This window comes from Rhinolophus ferrumequinum, chromosome 27 (assembly GCF_004115265.2).
Source record: "Rhinolophus ferrumequinum isolate MPI-CBG mRhiFer1 chromosome 27, mRhiFer1_v1.p, whole genome shotgun sequence".
NCBI classification, from domain to species: Eukaryota; Metazoa; Chordata; class Mammalia; order Chiroptera; family Rhinolophidae; genus Rhinolophus; species Rhinolophus ferrumequinum.
Window position 1 is genome coordinate 12,659,605 of NC_046310.1, and position 17,138 is coordinate 12,676,742.

General features: G+C 47.2%; 1 protein-coding gene across 5 annotated transcripts in view; it reads right to left on the reverse strand.

Annotated features, from left to right (window-relative positions):
* SUSD4 (sushi domain containing 4) overlaps window positions 1–17,138 on the reverse strand; it is a 154,122-nt gene that overhangs the window by 39,169 nt on the left and 97,815 nt on the right. For 4 of the 5 annotated variants that reach the window (XR_004422285.1, XM_033099863.1, XM_033099864.1 and 1 more), the window contains one exon: window positions 6,205–6,417. Coding sequence is in view for 4 of the 5 variants with exons in the window: in XM_033099863.1 (XP_032955754.1) it covers window positions 6,205–6,417 (213 nt within the window). In the remaining variant the exon portion in view is untranslated. Of the gene's footprint in view, window positions 1–6,204; window positions 6,418–7,965; window positions 8,015–17,138 lie in introns of those variants that run through there. The other variant, XM_033099865.1, reaches the window with a different exon arrangement.

A 17,138-nucleotide genomic window follows, 5' to 3' on the forward strand; every position in this document is an offset into this window, starting at 1 on the left:
CCAGTCAGGATGTGGGCCATGATCCCCATTTATTTGCCATGGGACTTGTGGAAGTCACTTAAACTCTAGAGGCTTTAGTGTCTTCCTTGTAAAATGACAACACTGACATTCTCTCATGCTAAGAATTAATGATCTCCCAGGAGCTCTGTTTAACACTGGAGGAAATCATGCTCTCTTTCTCCTTGTAAAGCAATATCGGGCCATCTCTGCATGAGTGGGTCTCAAACTGTCTTTTTGTGTAAGAGTCAGTGGGAGTTAAAAAAAAAAATGCAGTCTTTGGCCTGACGCCTAATGTTCTAACGCAGGAGGTCGGATGGATATTTTTAACAAGTTCTTTCTGCAGGTAGGCCTTGCCACACATTTTGGGAACCAGAACCCTGCATGAACAGGTTCTTACCTGTGTGAGCAAAATGCCTCCCCCTTGGGGTCTGGGATTGGGCCCATGATGATATGTGTCACCAGCTCCTGCTCCCTTTCCCTGCGAAAAATCATCTTTGGTCAGGTCACGGCAGAGCACAGGCCTGGATGGGAATCCCACCTCTGCTACTGGCTACCTAAGAGCCCACGGAAACTTTAGCCTCTCTGAGCTTTCACGTGCTCATCTCGGAAGTCCTGGGACGGAACCTACTTTGTAGGGCTGCCGTAGGAATTAGAGAAGATAATACATACAGAGCATGGTACCAAATACGTATGAGAGACACCTCCTCAAAACGCTACAGGCTTGTTGAGAATGGTAAACAGAAGCAACGTGCAGGCCGGGAGCAGGTCTGTGGGCTGGGGACAGGCAGGGTGCCCCACGCAAAAGGAAGCTTTGGCTTCAGTGATGGGGTTGGGGGTAGATTCTGGATTGATGTCCAGGGATTGTCCTCCCTCTCCCAATGTCCTGTGGAAAATGCCACTGCACTGACAACACTGTTTGCTGTGGGCAAAGCCACGATAAGATACGTACCAAGCCGATCAGAAGTGTGAAAAAAAAGAACCCTCATGTGCTTTCCTTGTGGGTGAGTGACTGAAAATGGCTGGAGCCAACCGCACTTGGAGCCAAAATGTGACGAAAAGCAGCCAAAGAAAAGGCCAGAAAAAATAAATCAGCAACTCCTGAAGGAGTTCAGTGTGAGTATTTGTGGACAAAGGCCCACCTGAGGGATGCAAATCTTAACCAGGCCACCTGTCTAAAGGGGGTATCAGGTGAAGACAGAGGTAGATGGGTCCCGTCAGACCAACAGCCAAGTGACAAAAGAAGACAGGCCGGGAAGCAGCCACTGGAAACAGCTGCCAGGTGCTAGGCGTCCCTTGTCTGTCTCACGTGGGAGAGCTGCCTGTTCAGGCATGCAGGTGACAAATGGTAACATTGTGTGGAGCTGATCAGCACACGCACCATGGCTACAGCATGTCACTTGTACCCACTCATCCCTTCCAGATCGAGGGCTCTCTTCCCCAGAAGCATGGAAAGGCCAGATGAGGTGGTTCTTTGGGCAAAGCTCTTGGGTTCCAACCATGGTTCCCTGCTCCCGGGCCACTCCTGTGCGGCTACAGGTCATACCAGGTGTCAAGCAAGGGACGACACCGGTGGGGTCACTCTCAGAGCGAGAAAACCATCCCCAGGTGGGGGTCCTGACAAGGCAGTGGTTTGCGGAGTACGTTACACATGTGATTTACACAACCCTTTTATCTCCGACTTAGTCCTTCTGCTCCTCTCCAGCTCAAGAGGAATTGACGGCCAATTAGAGGAAGGAGTTCCTGAAAACGCCCCCTGCTCAGTCAGTTCATTCTCGAACCAGTGCGCTCTGTGGAGGAGGCACATGTAAGCCCTCAGGATGGCATCATGATGGCCTTGCTCAGAAAAGTGTCACAGTGGCCCTTAGCTGGTCTGGAATCTGCTCTGAACGCCTCGGGCTTACACAAGCTGTGCGTGACACCCATGTGACTCCAGCCTCACCAAAATCCTTTTTCTATTTGCTTAGCATGGACTGATCTGAAGTTTAGTTGCAAGGAGTGATCAATCTGATCACTGACTCTTCGCAGAGCTGCTCAAGGCAGAAGGTGAGGAGAAAACAGAAAAGGTCTCCTGCGCCTCGTAGAGAAGAGCTCTGTGAAAAAAGGGCTCCGAAATTAAGACCCCATTGCAGGAAAACGGAAGTCTGCAGCAGCTCCAATTTAGTCTTCCTCTCTCTCCACAAGCCCATGCTCCAGAAGAGGAAACGCGAAGAAGAAAAGAAAAAGTGTTTCTGCACGAGGAGCGTGTCATCTACACCCAAAGGTGCTCAGGGGACGCCCTGAACCCACCCAGAAGCTGAAGCTCCAGCTAGAAAGGTTTGACCTTTAAAAATATCCTGAACACCCTCCCAGCAATGAGACTCCTAAGGGAGGCAGGAGCTGGCTACTATAGAACACTGTCAGAATCTAAGGAAGGCTCTCGCCCTACCCAGGAACTATGTGGCATTTAGTTCTCTTCGTAAAAAAACAAAAACTTCTGTCTGGATAGTATAACCAACGCCATAAGACCTGAGATGTGTTCTGCATCTCGCCTGTACCAAGGGATAGTGAAGGAAAAAAAATCTTTCCATTAATATTGATAATAAAAAGGTTTGGGCATGACCTAGGCTGATTCTTCTCTGCCCCTCCCACGTGATATTCGTTCATAATACAAATGGAGTCACTTTGGGATTTTTTTGTTTTTAATACTACTTCCTTATTCGTGTGAACCGTCGTCTGAATCACCCCAATGCTGTCCCGACCCCTACTAAGGACTGCACGCTGGGACAGCATCTTTCCATGTCCTGATGTGACGTGTGCTAAGTGTTTGTAAAGGGAATTTATGTAAAGTCAATCTTATTTCACCTCTACCTTTGCTTATGAAATGTGGGAAAGGACTGTGTCCCAGGGAAAGTGTCCTCCCCGCCCCCCCAAAGACATAGTTGAGTGGTTTAGGCGAGGAAGAGGCCCAGATGGTGGCTGTCACTCTGGCCTTTAGTCACTTACCACGTCAGCAGCCCTGTGCCCACGGGACCTATTTTCAGGCCTTTGGCAGCTGCAGGCTCTCTTCTCCACCACACTTAGCACCTCTCTTGCTCCCTGGACCATACACATTCTGACCCCTGCTTAGGGATGTGCCAGCTCCACTCTTACAGACATCTCTGTGCATCGCTAGGCTGGAGGCTTTGGGGGTCATGGAATGAATTCATTGCCTGTGTTATCAGTCCTGTAAGTCCAAACTTCTACACATTGAATTTACTTGGAATAAACCCTTTGGATTGGAATAAAGGGGTCATGCAAGAAGAGAGGTGGCTGGGACGTGTGGCCGAGTGAAGTGGAGACTAAAAGAGAGGGAACCTGTGAACGCACAAGAAAACACTCCTCTACTGAGCACCTTGCTTCTGCAAAGCCTTTACTATTACAAAGTGTTTGAATGCATGGAAACTTATTTGTTAAAAATCTGCATCTCAGGCAGAACTGGCTGAGTGTGAAAGACTGAGGGGAGCCCAGGTGACAGTGAGGAGACCTGGGGCTGAACAGGTCTGTCCTGAAGTCGCCATTTCACTCCAGGAAGGCTCTTTACTTCTCCAAGACTCAGTTTCTCTATTGGTCAAACGAAAGTCCGAATGAGGGCTTGGGTTATATGATTTCCATGAGTCCCTTCCTCCCTGAACTCAAATGATGTCATTTACTCTAACACTGTGCTATTGCATAACTGACCAGAATGGGGCTTTTGTGACACAAAGAAGGTTAGACGTAACCTTGTAGAGAATTAATTCTGGCTCTGCTGCTAACTCCTCAGCTGTGTGACCTTGACAGTGTAAGTGAATATCTCTGAGCCTCAGTTTCCTAATCAGAAAATGAGGGCAATAAGATTGACCTTGAAGGGTGGTTGTGCACGTTAAATGAGATACTGAATGTGAAGTGTTCAGCTGTACTGACCCATAAAAGTGAGACAGTGCATCACTGTTATTACTATTACCACCACGTAACAATTCATTAACCTTCCAAGAATTACCTGACACAGGGCAACAAATGAATCCAGCAGCCCTTACTATTCGCCCAGCAGAAATCCTGATCAGTGAGAAAAGGTCATTTATAAATCAGGGGGAAGAAAAAGGTGAGCTTCTTCCCTGCTACATAACACCCATGGTCTACATTTCTAGGTGTCCCCTGCCCCCTGTAAACCTCTTAGAATAAAGAAGGCTTATTAGGATATGAACAATGATGATTTTTCTTCACCATCAGGGCACCAAAAGCAATCTCTTTATACAGAACTTTCAAAGACCAACAAAATTAGCATTCATATTAAAAATCAATATACCATCATACTTAGAAAGGCAGTGCCTGTTCTTCCAAACCTGCTACAAGTGGTGGTTAGAGCACAAGATCACGGCTGGACTGTGGGGTCCTGGACCCTCCATTGGAAATACGTGGTCTCATGTTAGGTTACATCATGAAAGAGCTGATATTCCACTGCTATCCCTACGTACACAGCCCCTACCCAAACATTCGGGGCTAAATATTAATTATGCACCAGACTGTACAACTGAACAAGGTATACACTCCACTCCAAGGTGGTTTTGTTCACGCCCTGTCTTGGAATTACTATATATTAGGTAGCTATGTACAGGGTTAGAAAAAACTCATCCAAATAGAGGTAAACTTGCCCCCCTCCCCCAGAATGGTAAAATAAAAGAGGGCCTTTCTCTCTGGACAATATTCAGGAAACTTGGTTTTCTTTGTTCTCTGACGTTCTTGAGCTCGTCTGGGCTTTAAGTGTTGGGTAGCTGTGCCACAGGTTTTGGCAGGGAAGTCTATATACACAAATAAACTTAATTAATGGACTCTTATGGAAACCACAGCTTGCATGGACTGCATGTAAGAGGAAAAAATGAATTCATTAAAAAAAATCTTAATTCTTTATATTAATTTTGGCTTAAAAATACCTTGAAAATAAAGGTAAAGATAGCATGTATTTTAAGGGGAAGACACTGTCTTATCTACCCTGTAAGATTCCCTTTAGGAGAATCATAATAGATGCTTGTCAAACTAGATTATTCAAAAAGTTTCATGAAGAAGATACATATTAAATCAGAATAGTAGTTTACATGCCATTATTATAAAAGCTCCATCCCCAAGTAAAATCAATAATGGTGTTAAGAGAAACTGAAACTCATTTCCAATGAACTCAATTCTATGCCTCACGGAAATTTGGGGCCGTGAAAAAAAAAGAAAAAAAAATTAATTCTTTTTTTTTTTTTAACTTTTTTTTAAAATAAATGTTATTGGGGAATATTGGGGAATAATAGTGAGTTTCTCCAGGGCCCATCAGTTCCAAGTCATTGGACTTCAATCTAGTTGTGGAGGGCACAGCTCACTGGCCCATGTGGGAATTGAACCAGCAACCTTGCTGTTCAGAGCTCACGCTCTAACCAACTGAGCCATCCAGCCGCCCCAGAATCAATTCTTGATTCACATCTATTCCTACTTCAACCTTGCCAAAACTTGGAGATAAATAATCAACAATTTGGCATTCCAATTAGTTAAACTCAATGCATTCTTTTAAACTCTAAAAGTATCAACAAAAAGTAAAAACAAAAATGTATTTATAAAGTTGTTTCAACCAACTGATTTAGGGATAATTGCTAAAAGAATATTTTGTTATGACCAATAAATTTAGGGATAATTATTAGAAATAAATGTCTACCTTGTCAATCTGTCTTTGCTTGCCAGTTCTTTCTTTCCTTAAACGAATCACATCTAACAGAGAACTGATAAGTAGTAATTGATTTAATCTTCTGGGTAACACGCATTGCCTGTATCATTCTATACAGTTTTTGCCTAATATATTTACTGAGCTTTTTATTGAGTAACATGGAAATGAGCGTAGAGTTGGCAGCCCAATAATAAATAGCCCGAATGTTATCTGATTGCTCGCTTGCATTGACAAAAATGGTGATAAATTGGATTGTAATGGAGGTAGAGAAGGAAGATGATTACTTCTAATGTTGAGATAAATTTATCTGCTACCCCCGCCCTCATTACACACGCGTGCTGTTCCCTCAGAGTGTACGTAGGTCTGTCTAGTCCTGAAATAGAGACAGCAGCCCAGGGTACTGACCCCTGAAGCACACACAGCCTTGTACCCCTGTGGCCGTGGTGGGGCCAGCAGACCACATGAGCGGCTTCCACGAGACGGGGAGGGAAGGGGTTTAAGCACGTTACCTTCTTGCACGCAGATGGGTTTGTCACTTGGGATCCAGCCTAAGGTTCCATTAAAATATTTTATACACAGTCTCTTTGTAGAACCCTTCAACTTGAATCCGTCTTGGCAATGAAATCGGGTGACAGAGCTTTCAAAGAAAACCCCTCCACTGGGCGTCCTGAAGCCATTCTCGGGGACGCCTGGGTCAGCACACACCTGAAGGTCATCGAACCCTATATTGGCAGAGAAGAAAAGGTGCCTCTGAATACATTCTAACGCCAAGGGCCTTCTAGATAAATGGCAGACACTGTATACTTTCCAACACCGTGAACCACCCAACCACACCACCCAAACAGCCAAGACTATAAGCATTCTAGTGCACATAGTCACACTGCTTTTTGCTCTTCTCTTAGAACAGTGCTCTTTAGAGGTTTTTTAATTCTATGGCCAAGTTAGCCCTTTAGGGAAGTCATTAGTGTAGGGAGATGAGGCAAAGTAAACAACAAAAGGCATACAAGATGGTTCAGTGCCGAAATCGAAGCACAAAATGCTGCAGGGAGCTTAGGAGAGAGAAGTGGTCCCAAACGGTGAGGGAGAAGAAGGAATCTGAGCCTGGCCTCGCAGGATGACTAAGATTTCAACAGACAGAGCTAACTTTGTGGTGGGAGGCGTGGAGGACATTCTAACGGGAACAGCACAAGCAATGGCCGGGGCTGGAGAGAACAGCCATGTTTGGGGAATAGCAAGTAGGCAAGAGAGTTACACAGGGTGTGTGGAAGAGGTGTGCTGGGAACACCCACCTTCCCCGGCCTCAGCCCTGCCCCTCACCCCCATCTGCCAGGCCTTGTTCAAGGGCATCCTCCTCTGGGATTCTCCCCGACCCAGCCTCTCTGTGTCCCACCACTGCACTGTGAACACAGCCCTGTATTGCATGATTTGGAGAATGGCCACCTCTCAGCAGCCTGTGAGCCCTTCAAGGACAGGTCTTGCGACGTTTCCATCTTTCTATCCCCAGAATCTCTCACAATGTCCTGCAGAGGAAATGCTCCATAAATGTTTGCTTCACAAGTAAACAGAGTTGGAAAAGAGAGCTGGAGACATATGAATTAGGGTGAGCCTAGGAAGCCAGGTAAGTGAGGAGGCGAGTGCAAAGCCAGGGGGCAGGGCAGTGGGCACGGGGAGGCCGACAGGATGGCAGCTTGAAGGAGAGAGAGCCCAGAAGCTTGGTTAAGAGACCAGGCAGTGTGTGTGGGGGGGAGGTGTAGGAGGTGATGGGCTTGAAAGGGCATGAGAGTGCTGGGGGTGGCAAAGAGGGAGCAGGGTGTGAGGCATTTCAGTCCCAGGCCCCCCTTGTCAACTGACTGGAGGTCAGGGTGAAGTAGTTGCCCAGATGGCTGGGATGAAGGCAGATCCTTGAAACAAACATGGCGGTCATGGGCTGGTTGGGGAAGCCAAGGATAAGGATGGGGTCCCCTGTGTGCACAATGTCTGAGTGTACCCTCAAAGGGAAGCAATGTACATGCACTCTTCTGTGCCACGAAGGCTTTCTACTCCATTTTCTTACAAAATCAATAGACAAATTATTGAACAGGTACCAAGAACAGTTATGCATAGATCCATCTAGATGGGGTTTGGTGTACCCATCCACCCTCCCCTTCAGCACCGCTGCCGGTGCCAGGTGGAGCTGGACACAGCAGAACGGCAGGAACAGCCTGGGCTATCCTCTACAATTCCAACACAGACCCGAAAGACAGGCTCACTGGGGCTCTGGGAGGATTTACCTGGTTCTAGGTGAGGCCCAGATATTGGACTCATCAGATCATTGGATCCTCTCTAACATACTGAGTTTGCAAAATGTCCTCAGCTGGCAGGTGACTCCTCCACCTCAACTTGTAAGGGAGTCTCATGCGAGACTCACTTGCTGCCCTCCCCAATTAGCCCCATGACCCTGGACAGTCTGCCAGGGCCACTGTGCTGAATCCACAGCAGTGGGATGTCCACAAGTCATGGTTCAAGTACACTCCGTGCAGAGGTCAAGAGGCATTGGAGCGAGCGGAGAGCCGAGGAGGGAGGGGGCAGGAGCGGACAACATCCACATCTGACCACCACACCTTTATGTAGGAGCAGGCTGATATTGTGTCACACGGAGGATGCTTTTGTATTAGGAAAGTATAGTCGGCATACAACATTGTATTAATTTCAGGTGTACAACATAGCAATTCGACATTTATGTACCTTACAGGGTAATCAGCAGGAGAAGCCTACTAACCATCTGTCACTACACAAAGTTATTATGATATCACTGACTATGTTCCCCGGGCTGCACATTACATCCCTGTGATTTATTTATTTTATAACCAGAGGTTCGTACCTCGTATTCCCCTTCACTGTTTTTACCCATCAGCCCCACTCCCTCCCCTCTGGCACCCACCAGTTTGCTCCCTATATCTTTAAGTCTGTTTCTGTTTTGCTTTTCATTGGTTTTGTTTGTTTTAGATTCCACATATAAGTGGAACAGAGGACGCTTCTATGAACCATCATCCAGCTTTCATGCCCTCCGATGACATGTGGCAGTAGCTCTGTAGGCAGCGAGCACCCCAAACACACAGACCGTGTTCCAGCCTGGCAGAGGGTGATTAACAGCCGTGGGGGAGGGGGAGAGAAAGTTCTGGGAGGTCATTAAGTGATGGCTTCGTGTGTTTATTTCAAAGAAAAGTACTGTAGATTGTCAAGTGCTTCCGAAGTGACAAACGCCAACAATTTCCTTGAGTCTAGCGGTTTCAGGGTGGGTCCTTTCAACGTGTATCTGTTACGGTGTTGAGGGGGCAAAACCGGCAGCAATGGAATGCCTGACTCCATCACAGCCCCGAAGGCGTCGCGGCACAGACATACGGAGCCCCCACGGTGTGGACGTTTCAGGCGGTCTGTATGTGACGTCATTCTCTCACACACTCTGTAAGTCAGAGGGACATGTGTGCTCTGATAGCATCTGGGAGGGGCACAGGTGCGTCAGTGCGTGGCCACCGAAGGGTAAGCTGAACGTTGCCATGGAGAATGGGTACATCTCTGGAAGGCCTCCAGCTGAATCTTCACGGATGAGCAGATATTAGCCAGACAGAGGGAGGACGGGAACTGCAGGGACAGTTTGGAGGGCGCAGAGGAGGGAAAGGCATCGTTCTGCCAGGCTGGGGACACGGGGCCCGCTGTAGGTGGGACCCTGGGAGGATGAGGGAAGGAAGAGATGAAGGCAGATCCTGAAAGCTGTATGTGTTAGCGAAGGTCACACATGATGCAGGGGTGGGCAGCGGGAGTGAGGTGGGGACTCAGAGTTTTGACCAGGGACATGATTGGGGTGAGATTTGCATTTTTGAACACTCTCTTGTACCCACATGGAGGACGAGCTGGAATAGACCCAGCAGGAGATGGGAAGATCATCAGAAACGCTTTCCAGGCCACCCGCTGCACCCCGGGATCGTGGGCATGGCTTTGTAAAGACAGACCCTTGGATCTGGGCTCTCTCGGGGTGGCTGGGGCCCAGGCGCTGGACTTTTACAGAGCTCTCCAAATGACTCTTGCACAGCCAATCCAGCTCCTGTCTGAGGGCCAGTGTTTGAGAACTGTGAAATTTCAAGGCTATTGCAGTCATCCGACTGAGAAATGATGAGTCGGAAATAATGCGGAGGCAATGGAATAGAGACGGCCACAGAGACTTTAAGGACACAGAATTCCAAAGCCTGGTGACCGAATGGAAGGTGGATAACCCCAGGTTCTGATGTCAATGATGCCATAGGTGGCGGTGCTGTGCACTCAGGCTGACAGGACGAGGTGAAGAGCGGGCCTGGGAGAACGATGAGAGCCGTGGAGGGTGCAGTGAGGGTGACTTCTCAGGGCCACCCAGGCAGATACGTCTGGTGACCAGCTGGAGAGCTGAGACTGAAGCACAGGCAGCAGCTGAAGGCACGGATGGGAGCCTTCCTGGGAACAAATGCAGTGTGAGAAGGGGAGCAGCTGAGGACACGTCACAAAGACAGAGGCCCCTACACGGCCGTCAAGAACGAAGACCTGACTGGTGTCACTGAAGCAAGGGAAAGGGTTTCAGGAAGGAGGAAATGGGCAGCAGAGTCAGGCGTCATCCACGGGTCACGGAGATCATTGCCTGGGGAAGCTTTGGGGACAGGAAGAAACTGTCCCTGGGGGAGGATGCCTGCCTGCCCACGTTTGAAGGGGGTAGGGTGACAGTAAGGACAGGCGTCCATTTCAAGAGGATTAGTGTGAACAGAAGAATGTAGGGTGGTAGTTATCTCTGGGTTAGAGTCCAGGCAGGGGTGTTATTCTCATTGTATTAAAATTTTAAGATGAAAGAGATTTGAATATGTCTCTACCCAGCAGGGAGAAAACTAGCAGAGAAAGGAAGGGTGAAGATGATGGTGAGTACGGCTGAGGCAGGTGGGGCAAGTTCCCCCACCTGGACGTGGGCTGGGAGGGAACCCAAGCCCTGGAGACGGACTTGCCTTCCATTGAGGCAGGAAGGGGACGTACGCCAGAAGCTCTGCTGAGGGAAGGATGGTCCCACACGTGCTCATCTTTCAGGACTCAACTTAAATTGTGCTTCCCCCGAGAGCCTTCCCTCTCCCTTCAGGATCTGACTAGAAGGTCTCTCTTACCATCAAGGAAGCCTGGGCTCACCCACCTTAAAGGCTCCTCACCCTGCCTGTCATCGCTGCTCTACTCAGCTGTGTCTCCTGGGCTGTGAACACCAGGAGGAGAGACCAGGTCTTGTTCTTCACCTCCTCAGCACCTAGCATGGTGTGTTGTGAGTGCGGACATTCCACAGGTACTGCTAACGAAAGGTGGATGAATGGAAAAATGGAGGGAGGGAGGGAAGGAGGATGGGTAGATAGATGGATGGGTGGATGGATGCATAAAAGATGGATGGATAAAGTATGGGTGCCATCTGCTCTGCGGGACTCATCAGGCACGCGTCCCTACGCTGTCTCACCAAGAAGTAACACCTATTGTTCTGATAGTCCCAGAAGCTTATGCAATCCATAGACAAGGGAAGTATGAGATGCTCTCCCCTAGATACACTGTCTCTTAATACCTTCTTACCCTCTTCTCTTTTCCCAACCAGAGTGGACTGCATTCCTTAAAATTGTACAGCCTCTTCCAGTCCACACGTGCACACACTTCTGCCTTTCTACTCCCTCTCCAATGTAGCGCCAGAGGTAGGTCTATGCTACGGATCTGGCTGAGACATCTGTGTACCAACTCCTACATACACACACACACACACACACACACACACACACACACACACACTATTTGACCAGCCTCCCAACCCTGAGCCACGAAGCTGTTCCCTCTCAAAGGAGGACAGATGACCAAGGGAGAAGTGAAGATACAGCCCTGAGTCCATTGGAAAAATGACTCCTGCTCTAATAAATAAACAAACAAATAAACAAACAAAGAAAGAGATAAACGATGAGAGCATCGTGAAAATTGGGATGTGAGAGCTGCAGAATTTCCTCACGAATCCAATCCTCTACTCGTCCTTTGCTTACTCCTTCCCCTTTAAAAGGACACCCCCACCCAGCGTCTCTGCATTCACGTACCCACAGTTAACCTCTGGCTGTTCCCAGGCCTGCGGCTGTGCTGATGGTCAAGACGCTGCTGGCCAGCCGTTGGCACAGAAGAGAGGAGGAAGAACAAATGGTGAAAAGAAAGCAATCCGAAGACGGGATGGCATGAGAAGAAAATATTCTGTGTTTTGGGCAACTGAAGCCACTGCACAGGACAGTAGTTTTCTAGGGCTTCCCGGAGCCCCGGAGCCCACTTTTCAAGTTACCCCCCAGCAGATCAGTTCCCAGCCTGGGTCACTTTTCTGGAGGGCTGGTCTTTTAGTGTCTTTCCAAAATGCTGACGAGCAGCCCGTCAGATAACATATCCATTAAGGAGGGGGGCTGGTTTCGGTGGCAGGGAAGAGGAGTTGCAAACTAACTTGCATGCTGGCACCTCAAATAATCTCACCCCAGGAACCTGTATTCTTCAAGTCCCAACCGACTTCCCGGCCCATGTTCAAATTCTGCGCGTGCTTTGGCATGGAGTAGCCACAGCTTGGAGAAGAGAAAGGACTTTACGGTGACTTCCAATGTGCTTGTTTTGGGGGGAAGTGGGAGCAGGGAACATTCCGTTGTCATAAGTCCTCAGAAGTGGCATCCCCTCGCAGTTTCTCCCGAATTCCATTCAGAGAGCAGCACTGATACACAACATGCAGTCTCTGCGATGGCTCATTTTACGTGTCAACTTGACTGGCCGTGGGATGCCCAGATATCCTACCAAACAGTATTCTGGGTGTGTCCACGAGGGTGTTTCTGGGTGAGAGTAACATTTGATTGGCAGACTGAGTAAAGCACACTGCCCTCCCTCATGTGGGTGGGCATCATGTAACTCACTGATGGCCTGACTAGAATAAAAGGCTGAGAAGGGGAGAGTTCGCTCTCTCTGCCTGACTGCCTTTGATCTGGGCCCTTGGTCTTCTCCTGCCTTCAGACTCAGACTGGAACTTACTCCATCAGCTCTCCTGGGTCTCTACCTTGCCAACCGCAGATCTCGGACTTCTCAGCCTCCATAATTGCATTAGCCAATTCCTTATGAGTGTGAGTGTGTCTGTGTGTGTGTATGCGCGTGCCTGCGAGAGAGAAGAGAGAGAGAGAATCTCCCATTGGCTCTGTTTTCTCTGGAGAACCCAGACCAATACAGTATTCCTAAAGATACTCAGACATTTAAAAAACGCAAATGACATGAATGCCATCTGTGCCCACATGCCGGAGGATGCTGTTTCTCTCTGGAGCTCTGAGTTCAGGTAAGCATCCTGTTGGTGGGGGCAGCGCCTGGGCCCTGGGGTCTAAACAGCCCAGGCTCTAGTGTCCTCTGGTGCTCCATGGCCTGGGCCACCCTCCTGGGTCCTGGCATCTCCATCACAGGCACTGATGATCCTGTCCAGGGTTTGGGACCCCAGGAACAAGTCAAGGGCAGAACTGTAATCTGGCCTTTGTTCTCAATGGAAGGCAAAATGTCCTCTTCCTTTTCTCCCAATCAGAAGTGCTGGTGGAAACAGGGAATGGGAGTGGCCCAGTCTTCACACATAAAGGAGCTCTTCAAACCCCCATTCTCATTAGGAGGTCTTGACACTTCTGGTTTGGTTACTTTTGAATCTGCTAAAACCTACTAGGCAGTTTTACTGTGAGCAACAGAAGAAGTCTTTGAAAAGAATCAGAAAAAAAAAAAAAGAAAGAAAGAAAGAAAGAGGTGTGAAAAGCCATCTTTTGGCTTATTATAACTGAAAAGTCATATTCCAGAAAGGAAGAGTATGTCAACTGCAGCCAAATCAATTTAGAACTGGGGCTGGGTTTCTATTTCTCTGTAAACTGCTCTATGAGCCTTTAAGGAAAGAAATAGGGGATAGACAGAAAAACGGATTTTTTTTATGCACTTAGTGATAGGGTCCTGTGGCCCGTGAGGAGAGGGCATCCCTGCTAAAGTTTAAACAGACAGGTTTGCAAATTCTAACTGGAATCAAGGCATCACCAAGCCTTGCCCCCACCTTCCCCATAGTATTCACTGTGAGTTTCATACAGTTGGCGTTAGAGTCACCTTAGTGATCCCTAGTCTGACCCCGTTGTCTCCTAGAGAAGGACACGGAGCTCTACAGAGGAGAAGTGGCGACTCCAGTCACTCTGACAGGATTATCGCGGGGACAGAACCAAAACCTGGACCTTCTGACTTGTCGTCCAGTGCCCATGCCGCTTCTAATGTTGCCTCCACTTAGGCTTTTTCTGGCATATTTCAGCTTGTGAATGACACAAATCTTCACGATCTTATAAACTCTTGGAGTGAAAAAACACTTGTACGTATTTTTGTGTCCCCGCATCTGTTAAAACAGGGCTGAGCAAATAGCCATGGCGAAATGTTTAAGGATCCCATAGGAAACAATCATCATGGTTGTCCCATAGCTGACACGGCCCAGGGCCCAGTCTCAGCGGGATGGGGCTGGGGAATCTGACTTGTCCCCTAGAATAAGAATCCGGGCAGTCAGCCATCAAACATCCATTGATGATGGCGTGTTTCTGTAGAACATTTCTGGTGATGAAAGATGCTCTTGGGGAGATCACAGCCTGACCCAAGATATCGGTCTCATGAAATAGAATTAGTGCTAGAAACTGCAGTGGCTGTTACCCTCAACGGGAAAAGAACCACAGGAGAAGGATGTGGTAAGCTTGAGAAAGTCCATTAGATCTGAACATTCTACTGCCAGCTGCCCCTGGAATGAATGAAATCTGCCTTTTTCTCATCACCAGCAGCACAGATAAAGTTTCTTACAAACCACCTAACTGGTAAAATAACACTGTGCTTCAATGAGCCTTTATACCAGGAAGAGAACCCTTTTGTCCCATTAGAGAAAAATCTTCAAACACTTTTCCTATTTTTAGCAGCTCTGCACGTTTAGTCACCCAGGCTTGTTGAGTTATAAGCTCAAACTAGAATCATGTTCCTTAAGGGGTCCCTCTGACCATCGCCTTACTGCCAACGCACTCCTCACCTTATGCCACCTTGAGCTTCCCTACTACCTCAAAAATCCCTTCCTCTTAGAACAGCCTCAACTTAATTTTTTTTAAAATGAACACATATGTTGATAGCCTGTCTTATTCCAGAAATTCATTGAGCGGGTGCTGTATCTATAACAAGTCATCAGCAACGAAAAGAAGAGCAAGAGAGAGGCAATATTTAAAAAGTTAGATTGGGAAAACCTATGCAGCAAAGAAGCTTAAATGATTCTCTAACACCAATATTTTATAACACACAATGAATCAAATAATAGACAATCAAATGATTCTCTAACACCAATATTTTATAATACAATGCTCTTGGCTGTTGGTGTTCTGATAACACAGAACTAAGCACTGGCATGCCAGAAGTTTCCAGCCACCTTGCAGCAAACTGTACATTTGGGTTGGTCCATGCTCTGCCCACCAGGCTTTCAGAGGCTCCTGAGGTCACTTCCAGGAACACGTCTGTGCTGGAGTGTTTCTTCTGAGCCTGAGCTTCTAGAGAAGTTCTACATCTTCTGGAGTCTGTCCTCAAACATTCAGAGGATCCTCCTCCCCAATGATAGAGAGTTTCAGAAATGCCAAACATCTTTCAAAAGATGCTAGAAAGACTGAGTAAACTGGCCCCAAGTTTGCCCCAGAATGCCTCAACTGTTGTAGGGATGGAGGAGGAACTAAGCCCATCCCAAACAAACCTGTCTCTGAAAGAGAAGCCAGAGCAGGCCACAGAAGACCCTTGAAGGAATAAGAGGGGGTCCCAGGATCAGAGTGTGGTAGAAACAGCAATTTGGTCACTAAACACTGTTAAAATGACCATTCTTTTTAAATCAATGGGAAAAAATGTGATTTTGCATAAACAAAAATTGATTTCTAACTCATAGTTCCATAACAAAACCATTACTGTTTCTTGATCTTCTCTATTCCAGTTTAAATAATCTCTATGTTCGGCAAAACTTTAGTTCTTTGTTCTTAAATAGAAAAGAGAAGACAGGGAAAAGGGTGTTAACACACTAGTGATGGGGAAGAAAAGTTATCATCTAGCGGTACATTCACTCAGGCAACAACCAGTGCCAGGCACTGGGGAGAAAGGAGTCTACAGGTATCCGTCCATCCACTCCACACAGGATGTGACCGGCATCTCCTGACGAGCTTACAGCTGGGACTTTCAGCTGTTTTGATCTCCAGGTTGTAACCTTTTCTAGGTCATGAAATCAGTGTTAAGGGTCACAGCCAGCACTTTTTAGACATGAAATAGAAAGGAAAGTCAGAGTGCATCCTCCACGGCCAGGGTGAGCGTTGTTCTGTGTGGTTTTATTAGTTCCATTGTGCACATATGCTAGGCTGCAATGTAAAGTATGTTTCTGTCAGTGGTTCACAGTCAAAAACGTTCGAGAAACACTGCCTTAATAGACTCCACCTTGTCATTGTCATTCTATTTGAAAACATAAATTTACTTCACATAACGTAGTTGGTACTTAAGGACACAGTTCTGGAGTGAGACCAGGAGCTTTAAATCCTGACTCTGCCATTTTCTAGCTGTGCAACCTTGACTAAGTTGCTTAACCTCTCTGTTTCTTAGGTTTCTTTATATATAAAATGGGTATTACAAGAATAATGCCTACGTCTAGGGCTACTGTGAAATTCAAGTGAGAGGTAAATACAGGTAAAGTGTGACTGGCAGATGGTAAATGCACAGTAAATGTGTGTAAGCTGTTATGTTATTAATTTTCAACCAGTTCCCTAAAGAACAAAAACACATAGCTTCATAAAGAGGCATTCTCCTAGTTTCCTAGAGCCACCTGGTTTTCCAGACATATTCAAGCTTATTTTTCTCCCTAATTTGCCCTAGAATTGTCTTTGAAAATGACTGTTGAACAACAAATACTTCCAGAGTCCTTCCCTTGGCCAAACAGTTAAACTCAGTGATAATATAACAAACCTCCAGAGACTTGAATTCTGATTTCTTTAAATTAAGAGCCAAGCTTGGAGGGGAACGCTGAGGGCCAGCAGCTTTCAGTGCTCAGCATTGGCTTTTGTTCTGAAGACAGCAGCCGGCTCCTGGTGGAAAGCTCTGCCACTGCCCTCTCTTAGTGTGAACAGTCAAGCTCCACAGCACCCCCTGATTCGGGCCCAAGAATGTGTGTACGTTCCTGGGCACCAGTGAGTCCAACCCATGCCAAATAAACAGAAATGCCAAGGATTCAGAGATTCATGGAGCAAGAGCTCCGAGCAAAACAACCGGTTTAAGACAAATTTTCCAGTAATCTGTTCCAGGGAACACAAAACAATTCAACAAAGGAAATCAAAGGTTTCCAAATTAATTTTGTTTGTGAACTTAGTGCTATGTC